General features: G+C 52.9%; 1 protein-coding gene across 1 annotated transcript in view; it reads left to right on the forward strand.

Annotated features, from left to right (window-relative positions):
* CHD5 (chromodomain helicase DNA binding protein 5) overlaps positions 1 to 16,012 on the forward strand; it is a gene marked incomplete at its 5' end in the record, with an annotated part of 46,854 nt that overhangs the window by 29,892 nt on the left and 950 nt on the right. The window contains 20 exons of the mRNA XM_085318490.1: positions 522 to 639; positions 1,617 to 1,741; positions 2,796 to 3,027; positions 3,118 to 3,243; positions 3,391 to 3,563; positions 4,691 to 4,865; positions 5,428 to 5,520; positions 6,138 to 6,226; positions 6,450 to 6,583; positions 7,204 to 7,348; positions 9,081 to 9,240; positions 9,393 to 9,472; positions 9,959 to 10,088; positions 10,779 to 10,868; positions 11,274 to 11,411; positions 11,684 to 11,792; positions 12,038 to 12,170; positions 12,747 to 12,942; positions 13,730 to 13,893; positions 14,279 to 14,393. Coding sequence (XP_085174616.1) covers positions 522 to 639; positions 1,617 to 1,741; positions 2,796 to 3,027; positions 3,118 to 3,243; positions 3,391 to 3,563; positions 4,691 to 4,865; positions 5,428 to 5,520; positions 6,138 to 6,226; positions 6,450 to 6,583; positions 7,204 to 7,348; positions 9,081 to 9,240; positions 9,393 to 9,472; positions 9,959 to 10,088; positions 10,779 to 10,868; positions 11,274 to 11,411; positions 11,684 to 11,792; positions 12,038 to 12,170; positions 12,747 to 12,942; positions 13,730 to 13,893; positions 14,279 to 14,393 — 2,725 coding nt within the window. The remainder of the gene's footprint in view (positions 1 to 521; positions 640 to 1,616; positions 1,742 to 2,795; positions 3,028 to 3,117; positions 3,244 to 3,390; positions 3,564 to 4,690; positions 4,866 to 5,427; positions 5,521 to 6,137; positions 6,227 to 6,449; positions 6,584 to 7,203; positions 7,349 to 9,080; positions 9,241 to 9,392; positions 9,473 to 9,958; positions 10,089 to 10,778; positions 10,869 to 11,273; positions 11,412 to 11,683; positions 11,793 to 12,037; positions 12,171 to 12,746; positions 12,943 to 13,729; positions 13,894 to 14,278; positions 14,394 to 16,012) is intronic.

Below are 16,012 nucleotides of genomic sequence, written 5' to 3' on the forward strand. Positions count from 1 at the left end.
ATCATGATGGATGGACTCCATTCCAGCTCTCTCCTGAGAGAGTTCCTTTAATGTGTAAAACTTCTTTTTATCTGTCGATGAAAATGAGATAACAGTAGCAGTGTTCCACTTCAGTCAGGCTGTTCAGCTGTAATTCTTTTGTGTTTGCAAAGCGGCCTCCGAGCTGCCTCTAGATGTCATGAAAGCGTTGTTCTCGTGGTGGCTCCTTGTCTGCAGTACTTCTGCCGTTTGCATGCGGCAGACTCCTGCCCCACGTTGTGCCTGCCGRCTGTGAGCATGGGTGCAGCCTGGGGGCCAGGCAGCGTTGGTGCGCAGCTCTGTGTTCCCCAGAGGACGTGGTGAGAGGTGGGGAGCTGAGGTCTGTCTGCTCCTTGTGTCTCGGGAATAGCGTTTCCCTCGGAGCGACATGTCTGAGTCCCTGGGCAGCTGTGCTGTGAGAGGGGTCTCCCCCCAAACTGCTCCTCGGTGCTGCTCCCTTGTGGGCTGCACGGAGCTGCTCACGCCAGAATTGCCTTGTGCAGATGACAAAGATGTTGGACTTGTTGGAGGATTTCCTGGAGTACGAAGGCTACAAGTACGAGCGGATAGACGGGGGCATCACTGGAGGCCTGCGCCAGGAGGCCATAGACAGGTTTAATGGTACTGACTTTTCTTCTCCCTTGACGAGTGCGGACGTGGGTGCGGGCAGTGTGAGCTGGGCGGCCCCGGGAGCCGGTGTGAGCGCGTGGGAGGGGGCGAAGCAGGGAGGCTCCTGCGCTGTCCTTTACCGTGGTGCCACTGACCCGTGTGAAGCGCAGGGTCTCTGGCTGCCCTGTGAGCAGGGCCGGTCGGGGCAGCCCAGCYTTCCTTTACTCTTGCTAAGAGAGTTGAGTCTGAGTTTCCCCAACGAGGAAGCTGTGCCCAGTGTAGCCGTGTTRACAGGAACAAGCCTGTGGATCCAGCTAGTTTCTAACCCCGCTTCCCTTGTGAGTGCAGCCAGCCTGCGTTGTTCTCTCCAGAGCTGCTGATGCTGACTGATGCCGCTGTGGGAGATGAGAGAAGTGTTTGTACAGTACCTCTGTTGATCACTACCGAGGGAAAATACTCAAAAGACTATCCAGGATGGGCTTAAATCTCTTCTGTGCAGTGAGGTGAATTTGCAACATGCAGCCAACTGCTGGATGAGGCCATTTGTGTCCAAGGAGCCCCATGCTTGCTCACGGAATAGGCAATTGTGGGCAAAGGCTGTGTGCCATTATGCAGCTTTTTTAACCAAAGTTTCTGAAGCATAGCGCAGAGTTGTTTTTACCATGTGATTAAACCTTTTCAGTTGTGTCATACAATAAATTTCCAGTGGGTTAAAGACAGGCTGCTTCGTCTGAAAGACTCATACGTTTCCTTTAAAGGTCTCAGTAGATTGCAGAACTTCCCCTTCAGGTCTGGAGTTGTATTTTCTCCAGTAGCTGATTTCCAGGAAATGATGTACTTCTTACTTCTTGCCTTCCCTGCCTCTTGCTTTTGTGTTTAGACTGACGGTTTCCCCAGTTTTATAAGTAAAGCACAATACTGCACATCTCCTAGTAAGCCAAGCTACTTTCTGTCTCACCTTTTGCCACCTGTGGGTTTGTCTTTCTCAGCTCCTGGTGCTCAGCAGTTCTGCTTTCTCCTCTCTACCCGTGCTGGTGGTCTGGGCATAAACCTTGCTACGGCCGACACAGTCATTATTTATGATTCTGACTGGAATCCCCACAATGACATCCAGGTTTATTACTTTTTCTTTTCCTTCCAGTATAGTAAGTACCTTTCTGGCTGGACCCTCTGTTTGCACATCCTATACACTGGCTTGATCCTAAATGTAGACCTAAATCATTTTTTTTTCTCTCAGGTTGCTGACATTTTCTGCAATATTTACAGGGTGTGATTCTGTTTAGGAGCCCTGGGTCCTCTGACCTTGCTCTGGACCTGCRGGAAAGGTCTGGCGTATGAACATTGGCTTTGTTCCATGGGGTTCTCACCTCTTTTTGCTGCTTGTTCGTAACGAGGTGTCCCCTCCTCTTTTGGAGAACTTCTGTTTGGGCTACCATGGGCTACCAAAAGCCCATGGTGGATCCCTAGCTAATGGTGACCATCAATGGCAAATAGCAGCTGGAGTGGGTGAGTGTAAAATGCCCCTAAAAATAATGGGAAAGCAAAAAGAAGCACCTCTCTCTCTCTCCTGCTTCCATGCTGAGAGAAGGGAGTAACCAAGAGAAGGTCCTCTCCCCAGAGTTTCATACACTATTATAATCCCTTTCTGCCAGTGTTTCTTTTTTCCTGAGGCTGAGGCAAGGGGATGTGCTGGTGTAGGACAGCGAAGAAGTTAGGGCCCGGTGAATCTGCAGACAGAGGGTTCCTAAGAGGAAGCTGTCCGTGCTGCCTGCCTTCAGATGCTTCTCAGAGAGGCCTGCATTAGGAAGTTAGCTCTCCTGCAGTCAATTGAGAGGGAAGGAGAGCTTCTTCAAAGCATTTCAGATTGGCTCAGAGGAGCCCCTCTCGCTCCATTGCCCTGTGGCAGCCTGAATGTTGAATTCAGCCTTACCTGTGGTGGTGCCTCCACGCTGCCAGTGCAGCCTGAAGGGAACAGAAACCTGGACTGCTCAGATGGCACTGTGCTCGGCAGCGAGGGGGCTGATTCCCAGCCTTGCGCTGAGCGCTTGGCACTCGTGCCCTTGCTTATGGGGGAGAGGGGCTCCTCCTGGCTTGCTGAAAGCCGGAGTGAGGCTGGCTGCGGACAAGCCTCTGGCAGCTGCCCTACCAGCACCCTTCTCCGCCCACAGGCGTTCAGCAGGGCTCACCGCATTGGGCAGAACAAGAAGGTGATGATTTACCGCTTCGTGACACGAGCCTCCGTTGAAGAGCGCATCACTCAGGTGGCCAAAAGGAAGATGATGCTCACCCATTTGGTGGTCCGTCCAGGGCTCGGCTCAAAGTCGGGCTCCATGACCAAGCAAGAGCTGGATGACATCCTCAAATTTGGGACAGAAGAGCTCTTTAAGGATGATGTGGAAGGTGAGGTCAGGGAGGGGCTGGGGATGCTCTGAGCAAGACAGCTCCACCTCTGAGCAGCAAGGGCTCATTCTCATGTTCTTCCGCTTTCAGGCATGATCTCTCAGGGCCAGCGGATCGGCATGCCGGATGCGGTCACCTCTTTCTCTGACACACTGTCAACCAAAGGTGGTACAGTGACTCCTGGCATGAAGAAAAAGCACGGTGGCACGCCACCAGGTTTGTAACCCGCCTTGTTGGAGTGACTTCCCCCTCTCTGACCCTGCACCATCCTGAGCTCGCCTGGTTCTGGGAGTGGGCTGTGGTGGCTCTTGTGCTCTACAGCATGGTGATTTCACTTTCCCTTCCCCTGGCTTTGCCCTCCAGGGGACAATAAGGATGTGGATGACAGCAGTGTGATTCACTACGATGATGCTGCCATCTCTAAGCTTCTGGACCGGAACCAAGATGCAACTGATGACACAGAGCTGCAAAACATGAACGAGTATCTGAGCTCCTTTAAAGTGGCCCAGTATGTTGTGAGAGAAGAGGATGGTGTGGTAATGTGACTAGTATCATGTCTTTTAATTGCATCTCTTTGTATGTTTCTCTGTGTTTCTACTCCTTGCTTCTTGTTTTTTGCAAGTGTTTCTGTGCAAGGCAGGACTCTTCCTTGCTCTGTGTCGATGGCAGCAGTGACAGGTCAGGACTGTGATAGATCATTCAAGACCCAGGGAACCTGGGGCTGATGGGGACTGGCTGTAGGCGGAGGAAGCAAAGTTGTCTTAGTTCTGTGCCATTAGCAGTTCAAGCTGTGCTCTGTACGTGTTGACATGGGACCTCATGAAATCAGACCTCTTCCTGGTGCCTGTGAAGAAGGCTCATTGCCAGGCAGGGCGGTTTGTCCAAATTCGTATCTGCCTCACAGCCATACTCAAAGCGTCAGCGTCAGATGGGCTGTTGTGAGGATGGATGCACTCAGAATTTCCAGGCGCTCATGGGCTAGGTTTCGTGGGAACCTGAAGAAGTGCGAAACGTCCACTTTGATAGGCACTCTGTGGATTTGGGYGTCTTCCTCGCGACGTCTCTGCTCCAGTTATTCTCAAAACCGCAGGATGCGATATTCCCACCAGGAGGAAGTCCTTCTGTCCTTCTCTGAGGGCAGTTCTCCCTGGAGTCTGGGAATGGGCATGATGTTTCCTATGTACTGTACTGCTGTAGCTTATTTTTCCAGTGGATAACTGACTTATTTCCTTCATCTGACTCTCAAGCTGATAGTAGGCTACTATTCTGGGAAATCCCTGCAGAGCTGTAAGTTTTTTTTTTTTCTTTTCTTTTCTTTTCTTTTTTCCCCTAGATGTGAGCATAGGCACTCCAGGGCAGGATGGATGGCAGTGTTGTAGGAGCTATTTCTGGGTACAGATGTCTTGCTGGGAGATTGCACTGAAGTCAGTACATATGGGCAAAAACCCAGGGGCCAAATCTTAAATATATATGTACAAGTAATGTGGGGTGAGGGCAGCAAACCACTGGCAATTGAAGCATGTCTGAAGATCTCGCTTGCTAGCGAGTGACTCGGAGCCCTCCCTCCCTCTTTCCCTGGAGTGCAGTGGAAGGACAGGGAGCAGGGTGATGTGGGGAGGTCTGTTGCTGCCTGATGTCAAGTCTCTTCTCTTTTGCCTTGCAGGAGGAGGTAGAACGTGAGATCATCAAGCAGGAGGAGAACGTCGACCCCGACTACTGGGAGAAGCTGCTGCGGCACCACTACGAGCAGCAGCAGGAAGATCTGGCCAGGAACTTAGGGAAAGGGAAGAGAATTCGCAAGCAGGTCAATTACAACGATGCCTCACAGGAGGACCAAGGTACAGGTTCTGCCACTGTGCTCCTGAAAGAAGGGCTCACAGCTGGCAGCAGTTCCCGTGCGCTTGCTTGTCCAAAAAAAAATAAGGGGRGGGCGCACGAACAGGGACTGTGCTGAATGTAATGGCTGCAGTGTGGTTTGTTTGATGTTTCTCTCCAGGGTTTGGTAGACTGCATGGATTTGGTATGCGTTTCCCAGATGCCTAAATTTTTCAGGATTGAAAATTTCAAAGTTTTTGTTGTGTTTTGGCTTTTGATCGGTAAAGTCTATTTTTGCAGGGAGTAGCATTSGTTTAAGAAACACATACCTATGGACAAAATATTTGAAAGTGTTTTTTTTTACTGCAGAGGAGAGTGCTCGTTTTGAAACACTTCAGAATGTGATTTTCTGGTGGTTGTTTCCTGCTATCTTGCTGCCTTGCCCTCAATGCCAGTAGCACTGCACGACCTGACTGTTTGCCCCAGGGGCAGCTTCTTGTCTGTCCTGGATCTCCCTCTTGGGCRTGTGTGCAGATTCCTGCTGTTCTGGCACTGTCTTAACCTCACCTCCCTTGCTCTCTGCAGAGTGGCAGGATGAGCTCTCYGACAACCAGTCTGAGTACTCCATTGGCTCTGAGGATGAGGATGAAGACTTTGAAGAAAGACCAGAAGGTCAGAGTGAGTTAATACATTTAATACTCTCCAAAATTTCGCTCTGTAGGACTCCCTCCCCTTCCTCCACAGTGGCAGCCTGTGATTTCAGGTGACATTTGGATTGGGGGGATCTGGATTGGCTTGCTTCTGGGCTTCCGTTCTCGGGGGAGGCATTCGCGTTTGCTCAGCCAGGTGAGGAGTCTCCYAGGCAGGGAAAACGACAAGCTGTTTTGTTCCACTGGCCATTGCAGGAYCTTGGTCTGGTTCATGTGGTAGAAGGGTCAGGATGTAATAGGCATGGTATCCCCTTGCCTGGTAAGCACAGAGGAGTGCCCCTGGTTTGGGAAGGCCGGCATGACGGGTGAAAAGGACCCTGCACCCCTAGACTGTGCTCGTAGCAGGTGCTTCTTGGTCTCCCTCCCATTGGGAGGGAGTGCAGGAAGCTTCATTCCACTCTGTGCTGTCTGTGCTCTGAAGCACAGGAGATGAAGAAGTGGTGGCAGTGCCTTCTGCAGCGTATCACRGGAGGGGCAGCAGAGGACCAGGGGATTCTGCAGTGCCTGAGGAGGGGCACAGAGCCATCAGCATTGGCTCTTTAGGCATCCTTGGGCATCTTCACCACTTAGGTTGCTTGACTCTAGGTGGCAGAAGACAATCACGGAGACAGCTGAAGAGTGACCGAGACAAGCCTCTCCCTCCTTTGCTGGCAAGAGTTGGGGGAAATATCGAGGTGAGTGCCGGTTGTTAGATCTGGGCACAGCCAGCAGCCCCCAGAGCATGTCTAACGGAGTTGTGCCAGGACTGCCTTCGGCTCGTGAGCCGGGCGGATTTGTGTGGGGTCACCAGCCCGTTAGGCCTGGTTCGGCACACCGGTGACAGCCGTGAGGCTCTGAGATGCTACGTGTTTTCTGAGGTTGTGCAGTGATCCTGGCAACACCCTCTGCTCCCTGCAGGTTCTTGGGTTCAACGCCCGTCAGCGCAAGGCTTTCCTGAATGCTATCATGCGCTGGGGAATGCCCCCCCAGGATGCGTTCAATTCTCACTGGCTGGTCCGGGATCTGCGAGGGAAGAGTGAGAAGGAGTTCAGGTATGGGGATCTCGGGCAGACACAGTCAGGTCTGTCCTGGGCTCTGTTTGACGGCTGTGACCACCTACGCACTCAGGACAAACTCCAGTCACCCTGCTGCTTTGTTTTCCCATAAGTTTTGCCATGTCACCGTCTCCTTGGTCGCCTTCCAGAGGGAAGGGGAGAGGCAGAAGGCCTTGGACCAAGGTGGTGGCTTTGATGTAGCCAGGTAGGCAGCAGTACCTGGCCCAAATGCCTGCACACCCCCCACCATGGGCTCTTTCTGCAGAGTCTTCACCTTTTCATTTGAATGTTTTTTCTGTGTGTTAAAGGCCACTGTTGGGATAGTGATCTCTTTAGGATAGGCTAGATCTTACTGCATGTGTGCAGAGCTTAGCACAGCATGTTCTTCCTTGCTACTGTTACAAATTGGTGTTTGCCATTTATACCAGGAAGGCATCRGCCAGTAGTATGAAAAGGAATAGAAAGGGAGCGGAGCGTGTGGTTTCCCGTAGGTGGCTTCTTGTTTCCTGTGAATGGTAATAAGASTCGGCCCTTTCACGCTGGCGAGAGCAGGCCGTATGGGTGCTTTGCTCACCAAGGGGTCCATGGATGCTGCACCAAACTCTTTCCTTCTGCAGGGCTTATGTGTCTCTGTTCATGAGACACTTGTGTGAACCTGGAGCAGATGGTGCGGAAACCTTTGCAGATGGCGTTCCCCGGGAAGGGTTGTCACGCCAGCACGTGCTGACCAGGATAGGAGTTATGTCACTAGTAAGGAAGAAGGTGGGTGAGTAAAATTTTTAATGTGCCATTTCAGGTATGTTCTTGGACACACATGAGTGTCATTAACTGCTCAGTGCCTGCTTGCCAGGAAATTCTTTGCTGAGTCTCCAAGACTCAGCGTACATTCAGTTTTGTCATAAACATATACGTGATAATAGTGCAAATTGCCTTTCAAATCCTGCCACTTTACCTGGGAAGTGCATAGGATGAACAGATGCTTAGTAGTCTAAATGGCATGAAAGAGAAATGTCGTTGGAGACGTGTTCAGCCACAGAGAGCTGTGAGTTTCAGAATCAGTAGTGTCACATGTCCCTGACAGGATGGATGCGGTGATTCTGCCGCTTAGTTAATCTGCTTCTGAAGCAGTCTGAAGAGGCAGGATCTGCAGAACTGGGCTGGAAATGTCAGGAAAAGAAACTCTGCAAGGATTTCATTTGCTCTGGACTGACTAGGAACTCCACAGACCTGCATGTGTTATTTTAATGATTTAGATCAGTTGGAGGTTAGAAGTGCACACTTGGTGAAAAATCATGAAAAAAAATCATATGCTTTGAACTTGCAAAAATTCTTAGTTTTTTTTCATTTCAGATGGGATTATTATGGTCACCTACTCAGACCTCCTGTACCGTACAGGCCAGAGACTTTCACTTGCCAAGACTTGCATTGTGCCCAGCATCTTGTCATTGAACCAGAGCATGTCTTTTAGAGAGACATCCGGTCTTGATTTGGGACTGAATTCAGCTAGTAAATCGTGTGGCTAATCCAAGGCATGTGCTGAGCCCCACTGATACCAGCGGTTAGTCAGGTGTATGAAGTGAGATGCGTACTTAAGAATCTTGCTGAACTGGACTTTCACAGATTGCAAGCGATGGAGTACTTGCCAAATCCATTGCCAAGATTCTTTTTTGATCAGTATTGGGTCCCCCACATCCTAATATGTGTACTAATGAGTAGGACACTACGGCTTATCCTAGGAAGACCCTTTGGTGATAGTGGAGCYGATCCTGGTGTGAAAAAGTGGAAGGGGAAATGTCGGAGGTCACAGCACTTGTTTTATGCTGTGTCTTGAGCAATGACTATTGCTCTGCTGTATAGGAAGAGGGAAACTGCAGTCTAGGGAGTGGGACAGGCAGGAAAGAACATGTTTTGTGGAAAAGGAAGAGAGCAGAAAGGCCACATTGCTGGGGTTTCAGCAGAGTGGAAGCTAAGAACTTTCATACAGAGGCGTGAAGCACTTGGGGGTAGGGCTGTAAACTAGCTGCATGAGCACTCCCGACAGTCGGTTACAGTTCATCCTGCATGTGTGCAGAGGCTTTCTGTTAGCACTGGCATGGTCGTTCGCATGCTCTCATCCTGCCATATCCCTGCCACAGGGCCACGTACACGGGCTAACTCGGTATTTCTTCCTTATGYCTGCAAAGTAAACACAAGAGTAGCAGGCTTGCTGGAGCATGGGGAACTTCCTACATAAACCTCAAGTCTGCTGTCTTGGGCAAAGAGAGACTGTGCTGTAGTGTGATTTGGCTGGGGCACTCTGCACCYGGAGGTCTGTAGAGCAGCAGGATACAGACAGTCCACACTAGCGAGGACMCTGCTGACTGCTGCTCAGTGAAACGTGCCGTTGCAGGGTGGCAGGCACAGAAAAGCCCAGAGAGGGCGAACTGGCTTTGCTGTTACCTTACTGTGCTGTCATCTGCTCTGTGTTTGACTTGTCACTGTGCATCTGCCCCAGGTCCAGGAGTTTGAGCATGTCAACGGGAAGTACAGCACCCCAGATCTGATTCTCGAAGGCTCAGAGAGCAAGAAGTCCAGTGAGATTCTTTCTTCAGATCCTAACACCCCTGTCCCAGCCAGCCCAGCCCATATGCACACAGGGCCTGTTTCCCTCACAGGTAAATATGCCAGGTCATTGTGGCTTTAGTGCTGGCTTATCAAGGAAAGGGAGGTGGGCCAAGGCATCAGAAGGTTTTGCAGATATCTGCCTATGCCTGGCACTGTGCAGGTGGCACTGGGGTACCTGCCTATAACTTTTCTGCTGTTACAGATAAAATAGAAACACCACTGGGCTTCCAGGAGGAGAAGGACCAAGTAGAGCAGAAGGCCAAGAAGGTGTCTGACAGCCAGGTAGGGTGACTTCTTTCAGCATCTCCTTGTGGCTTGCCTAGGCACTCGGAGTGCCCTCTGAGAAAGGGGCAGAGCAGGGCGAAGTGCTGCGTGTGCTCTCTCCTTTGCTGGGCGTCAGCCTCTGCCCTTAAAGATATCTCACAGCGTGACTGCTCGGGGAGCTTTGTGGCAGCTGACATCTGCAAAACGGGGCCCAGCAGCAGCAGTCCGTGTGAACATCACAGCCCTGTGCTCCYATGGGTTTCTGCAGTCTTTATTGTATGGGCAAGCTAGACTGCACCCACACACACATGCAAAATATTGTGGAAGTACTGTGGTGAAAAGTTTGGTCACGAACCTAAGCCTGCACTGCTGACCAGCAGCTTCTGCCGAGGTGTGGAAAGGGTTTCTTGGGAAACATTGCAGCGTTACTTGAGGGGAAAAGAAAAAAGAAAAACAGATCCCATTGAGTACTGGGCTAATCTAGTGTGGTCACTATAAATTAAGGTGCCYGGAAGTGCTGAGAAGGTGGAAAGAGAAGAACATCAAGAAGGCTCTGAAAACAAAGAGAAAGTAACAGAAGAGAAACAAGAAGAGAGCGGACAGGCTGAGCCTTCTCTGGAGGCTCTAGTGAAAGGTGAGTTGTGTGGCTCACGTGAATGCGATCCCAGGTGCAGGCTCCACYGTGAGCGGCCGTTGGGACTTCTGTGAGGATTGTGATGCTCCTAGGGASGTTGATTCGTGCTGCAGAAATTGTGCAGCTAGAGTTGTGTAGACATCAGAGCATGTACCCTGACAGTCTCAGATACACCGGTGGTCTTGACTAGCAGACTTCTGTGCTGGTGGGAAGTTCTGGCACCTGGGTATTGCTTTGGTCGGTCTTTTCTCTGAATTCCAATGGAAARCCTGAATGTCAAAATGTCCTGTAGAAAGAAATTTCTGAAAAAGCTCTGGAGTCTGTACTTTCAGATTGATAATGTTTTGTCATTATCTAAACAGTGTACTTTATATCCATGCTGTAATACTGAAGCATTATTTTCAGATAACTTGCAAGTCAAAACAAAGTAAATTATGGGAAATGCTCAAATCGTGGGACGTTTTCTGTTGATAGTAGTACGTTCCTTGAAATATCTCGAGGAACAGGGAAAAACTAAATAGTTTTTCTAAATAGAATATTCCTTTGCATTTTGTCTGAAGTGCTTGAATGTCCATACAATATAATCGTGTCAGACTAAAAGCGGAATAGGTCAGTCCAGACAAAAGTTGTTATTCTCTGAACAGCATTKTGTCTGTTAAGCTTTTCTCATAGTCCTGCTGTATTCTGCAGATGAGGTGATTCAAGAAAAAGAGAAGCCTTTGGAAAAGTCAGAGTTGAACAGCAGTCCAGGTAAAGGGGAGGACAAAGAAGTCAAACTAGGTAAGATGCAAGGAGACCTGCTTAGAGAAGGGGTGTGGAGTGCTCTGATGGGCCYTGGGCACCCTGTCTCTGAAGGCAGGCAGGTGTGTGGCTGAGGAGGAGAGGGAAGCTCTGCCTGCAGGGCTGTGGGGAGGATGACTGCTTGCATCATGGTGATGTTAAGAAGCCATGAGCAGGAAAAGAACCCCGTTCTAGAGGGCACTGCCCATACTTGTGATGAAAACAGCAGGACCTGCTGGCGGGGGCAGATGGTCTGCTCATGGTAAACCCAGAGTGGCCTGGTGGCTTTTTGGACAATGACTTTAGCAGGGGAGTTCCTCTTGCGGTTAACAGGGCAATGATGACGTTYGGTCTTTTTGGCAGAGTAAGATTAGACAGGCATAATTTCTTGTGTTTGCCAAGCAGAGGATGCCAAGGTGGAAGACAAGGAGCAAAATGAGACTCAACAAAATGGTGAAAAAGAGGAGGAAGAGGAAGGAAAGAAGGATGAGAGAAATGCAAACTTTAGATTCATGTTCAACATTGCTGATGGTGGCTTTACAGGTAACAGGAGGAGAYGAGGCTTTGGTTATTCCCGCAGAGCTTGTGCATGAAAGCTCGGAACCTTTGCAAGAATCTGCGCAGTCATTTGAAGAGGTTGAAACCTGATAATGCTTGAGCATGATCCCTTCACAGCCTTGCTGCAAAATGTCTCGTTTTTGCACTGTGCCAGTGGCTGCCTGGGAAATCTCGTGGCTAATCCTGCCTGATGTGCTCCTATGATGTCCCCAACAGCTCTGCTAGCTGACCAGGCTGTCTCTGCTCTGCTTCTACAGAGTTGCACACRCTGTGGCAGAACGAAGAAAGAGCTGCCATCTCCTCTGGCAAGATCTATGATATCTGGCACCGGCGACATGACTACTGGCTGCTGGCAGGAATTGTCACGTATCCTTTAAGTTTACGGGAGATTCCCTCCGAACATGTGGCTGTGGGGAGGCTGCATGGCGATGGAGGCCTCCGCGGAGCAGCGGACAGCTGTGAGGCTGTGCCGCAGGGCTGGAGCATAGCGGCTGGCGTGATGGTAAGGTGATAGTGCCGCGGCAGGAAAGAGGGGCTGGAGATGCCGTATCCCTGAAGGGTGGCGGAAGTGCTGTTAGCTGGCCAGTTCTTCCCTTAGCACGTGCACCCAGTCATGGCTATGCCCGCTGGCAGGACATCCAGAACGACCCGCGCTACGTCATTCTGAATGAACCGTTCAAGTCGGAGATACACAAGGGGAACTACCTCGAGATGAAGAACAAATTCCTTGCCCGGCGCTTCAAGGTGAGTTGCAGTTCCAGGACTGGCGGTAGCAGTGGTGGAGACTAGAGCAGTGCCCCGAGGTGAGGACAGAGTCCACTGTTGCCTTCCGGTACAAGAAGAGGAAGCAGCTGTATAGTTTTCGTGGTAGCAGGGGGAGAGGAGGCACCTACGGCTGCACCCGTAGCGCTGGGCGCTTGGCCCTCCCTGAGGAGCACGGCAGCGGGAARGGAAGAGCTCACAGGCTCTGCAGTGTGGTGCGCAGGGCCAGGCTGGTCATCAGGGCTTGTTGGAGTAGATAGCTCTGGGCTTGTGTCTAAGCGCGGGCTAGGCTGCGTGCTGTTCCCCCTCCTGACCTTGCAGAACATGGAAGTGCTGCCAAACTGAACTGCTGCAGCCTGGCAGGTGGGACGTCCCTTGCTGGGATGCTTAGCACTGGAACGGGCCTGCTTTGGGGATGMGGAAGCAGCCTGCTTCCCCACGAGCTCTGGAGGGTCAGGCAGGTGGCGGGAGGGTGGTGAGCCAAGGGTTCTGCTGGTGTGGACAGCGTGGGCAGCTGGAGCCTTTGGAACAGTATCCTTATTCTCCTGTACCTCTCAGCTGCTGGAGCAGGCCCTGGTGATAGAGGAGCAGTTGCGAAGGGCTGCGTACCTCAACATGACCCAAGACCCCAATCACCCGGCCATGGCATTGAACGCCCGACTGGCTGAAGTGGAGTGCCTTGCCGAAAGCCACCAGCACCTCTCCAAAGAATCTCTTGCTGGGAACAAGCCTGCGAACGCTGTCCTGCACAAAGGTGTGTCCCGCAGAAGGGTCTGCTGCAAAGCTCTTACCAGAAAGCCGTAGGAGGTCTCAGCTTTTCGAGGGGCTGTAAGATGAGCTTAGAGAGACCTGTGTAGCATCGTTTCTTTCATTTGGCTTACATCATAGAATGGGTTTTAMTGGGGAGACTGCGGTGTGTTAGAAGGTGCCACGGTAGGTAGGAATCCACATTGCGTCTCCCTTCTGCTGAGCTCCCTGACAAGTGTACGCGCAAAAGGCAAAGTGGCGAGACCTGAGGGCTGGGAGCGAAGCCCAGCGTTAATGGCACTGCGTGGCTCCGGGCCAGCCTCCCTGTGCGACAGGACAGGAGCGTGCCGGCGGAACCGCTCTGGAACAGCGAACGTTTCAGGGACTCCCCTCCTGGCCAGAAGCGAGAGTTGCACGGGCGCTGGTGTAGGCGCCGCTTGCCAGGGCTGTGCGGGTGGGCTCAGGAGGATGCCCTCCCTGTTCCCTGGGAGGAGGGAAGCGCTGGAGATGCGATGAGGAGGGGGCTTGTGAGGCACAGCCCCCACGGGTGTTTGTGCCGGAGCAGCCCCCAGCCTGGCTGCCCTGGAGCAGCTCCTGGTCGCCGGCGCGTTCTGCTGCCTGCTCCCCGAGAGCCGTGTCCTCCCCGGGGCTGGGAGGCTGCGGTGCTTCCCGCTCTGCCCGCAGCGGTTGAGCTCAGCTCGCCGCTCCTGCCACGGGTGCTCCCTCGCGGCTCGCCCGCGGGCTCGGCGCGTTCCCGCCGGCTCAGCGCCGCTCCGGCTCCGCGTGTGTTGCAGTGCTGAACCAGCTAGAGGAGCTGCTGAGCGACATGAAGGCTGACGTGACGCGCCTGCCGTCCATGCTGTCCCGCATACCGCCCGTGGCCGCCCGGCTGCAGATGTCCGAGCGGAGCATCCTCAGCCGCCTCACCACCCGTGGCGGCGACCCCGCCGCCCAGCAGGTCAGAGGGGCCGGAGCGGCGCGGGCCGCGGGCGGCCGGGGTGCTGCGCGGGCCGCGGCTGCCTCCCGCCGGCGGGGCCCGTCCGTGGGAGGCGCCTCTTGCAAGGGGCTGGCGGCAGAAGAGCAGGAGCTGGTGCCGGGCAAGGGGTGCAGGCGCTGGCCGTGGCCAGCTCTGACTTGCGCGTGCGTTGCCCCAAATTCTGCTGCTGTTCCTCGCGCCCTTTGAGCGCATCCAGTCCTGTGACCGGCGAACAGATCCGAAGGGAATTGGGCCTGGTGAAGGGGAGGGGAGGAGGCGGGAAGCTCCGGGGCTTGGCCAGCACGTKGGCAGAACTGGGCTGTCGTCTGCGCTCCAGGACAGCAGATTTTCCCTCTCGTTTCTTCAGGGCTCCTTTGGTTCATCCCAGATCTACAACAACAACTTTGGGCCAAATTTCCGAGGTCCTGGACCAGGTGGGATTGTCAACTACAGTCAGATGCCTCTGGGACCGTATGTGACCGGTAGGTTGAGATTTCTAGCAGATACTCTCTGGCAGAGAAATTAAAGTGGCAAGTTTCAGTGGGCCACAAGCAAAGCGGAAGGACACCGGGCAAGCAAGATGTTTTCTCTCTTATCAATAGATATTTAGCCGTTTCCAAGATTTACTTCTGCAGTTCTCATTTCCACCTGAGGTAAGGCTACGCTTATTACTCTCTGCTAAACGTTGCATCGTTTCATTTGTCAGGGGGCTTGTAGCAACGTGATGACAGTTCAGCCAGTGACAAGGTGGACCGAATAAATGCATTCAAAATGTATGAAGTGTCGTTTTTGTTGCCTCTTGAACAGTGGTGGTAGCTTGCTGCATCTCAAGGACCTTAGAACGGCCTCCCCAGGCACACGTCTGCAGCAGCAGCGTGTTTGAAGCGTTGTGCCGTGCCAGCGAGGCCTGAGGCAGGCAGCTCGCGGGGGATGGTCTCCGCGTTGGCCCTCTGCAGGGTCCTGGCCAGCTGTCCCGCAGCGCTGTGCMACAGTGTGCCGTGCCTTGTGCCGGGGTTTCGGAGGCGTTCTTGGGATTAACCGCGCAAGAGCAGGGCAGGCTTCGCACGTGCGTCGTGCGCACAGCGAAACGCAGAGAGCGTCTCGGAGCCCCTGCGGGCACGGCGCCTCGTGCGTGCGCTTGCTGTCGCCRGAGGCATTTTGATGCACCCATCTTTAACAGTCTAATATTAAACTCCACGTAGCTTCCCTGGAGGCGAGATAAGGGGTGCTGGCAGAGGCTGTGTGGGCATGGATGTCACTGTCAGGTGTCGTTTTAGCGGAGCTGCTTGCCTGATACCCGCCTGTCTGGGAGGTCTTGTTCTCTGTAACGCCCTGTCCCTGCCCGTCACTGTGCGTGGTGCTAAGCGCAGTTAGCAGTTAGCTCCCAAGTGTACCGGATTCGTTTGCACTCTTTTGTTTTGGCAGTTTTCATATCTTGTTTTCTACGCCTAGAATAATTTCCATGCCATAGCCTCTAAGTAAGCCTCCGACTCCTCCCTGAGGAAAGGAAGTGCCAGGACGGGTGKGTCACGTTGCTTTGAAAACCTGCTTGTGTGGAAGTACTTGATGTCTGCCTCTGTGTAATCTGTTCTGGAGCATCCGTATCAAATTCTGGAAAGAAACCCCCAAGAGGCAGAGTTTACGTTTAGCCTAGCCTGTGCTCGGAGCTGGGGAGGTCGGTCGCCTCCGCGTTGCCCTTTGCCTGCATTTGCAGAGCTTGGCTGGAGCAGGTGTACTTAATTTAACTTCCCAACCGCGTGTAAACAGCGTGTTGCAGAGAGAAGGCCCAGCGAAAGGTTTCTGCTTTTCCTCCTGTTTGTTGCTCGCTTTAGCTGCTTGCGTGTTGGGAATGCGCTAGCGACTCGTGAACTTCCCCCTTGCTCTCTGGCAGTGCCCCTAGAAGGCCCCTTAGCCCCCGTCCTCAGCAGTCGGCTCTTTGCACGTGCCGCCAGGCACCTTGCTCCGGAGCCGCCTGAGACGAGCCTCCGTCCTGGCGCGGTGCGACCGGTTACGATTGTCTTGCTCGAGAAGCAGCCCCAGCAGTCGCGGACAGCTCGGCGGCGCCCGGCGGAAGGAGGAGGAGGATCTCGTTCCTCCTCAT

The sequence above is a fragment of the Rhea americana genome, unplaced genomic scaffold (genome assembly GCF_003343005.1).
Source record: "Rhea americana isolate MKP2758 unplaced genomic scaffold, rheAme1 scaffold_539, whole genome shotgun sequence".
Taxonomy (NCBI): domain Eukaryota; kingdom Metazoa; phylum Chordata; class Aves; order Rheiformes; family Rheidae; genus Rhea; species Rhea americana.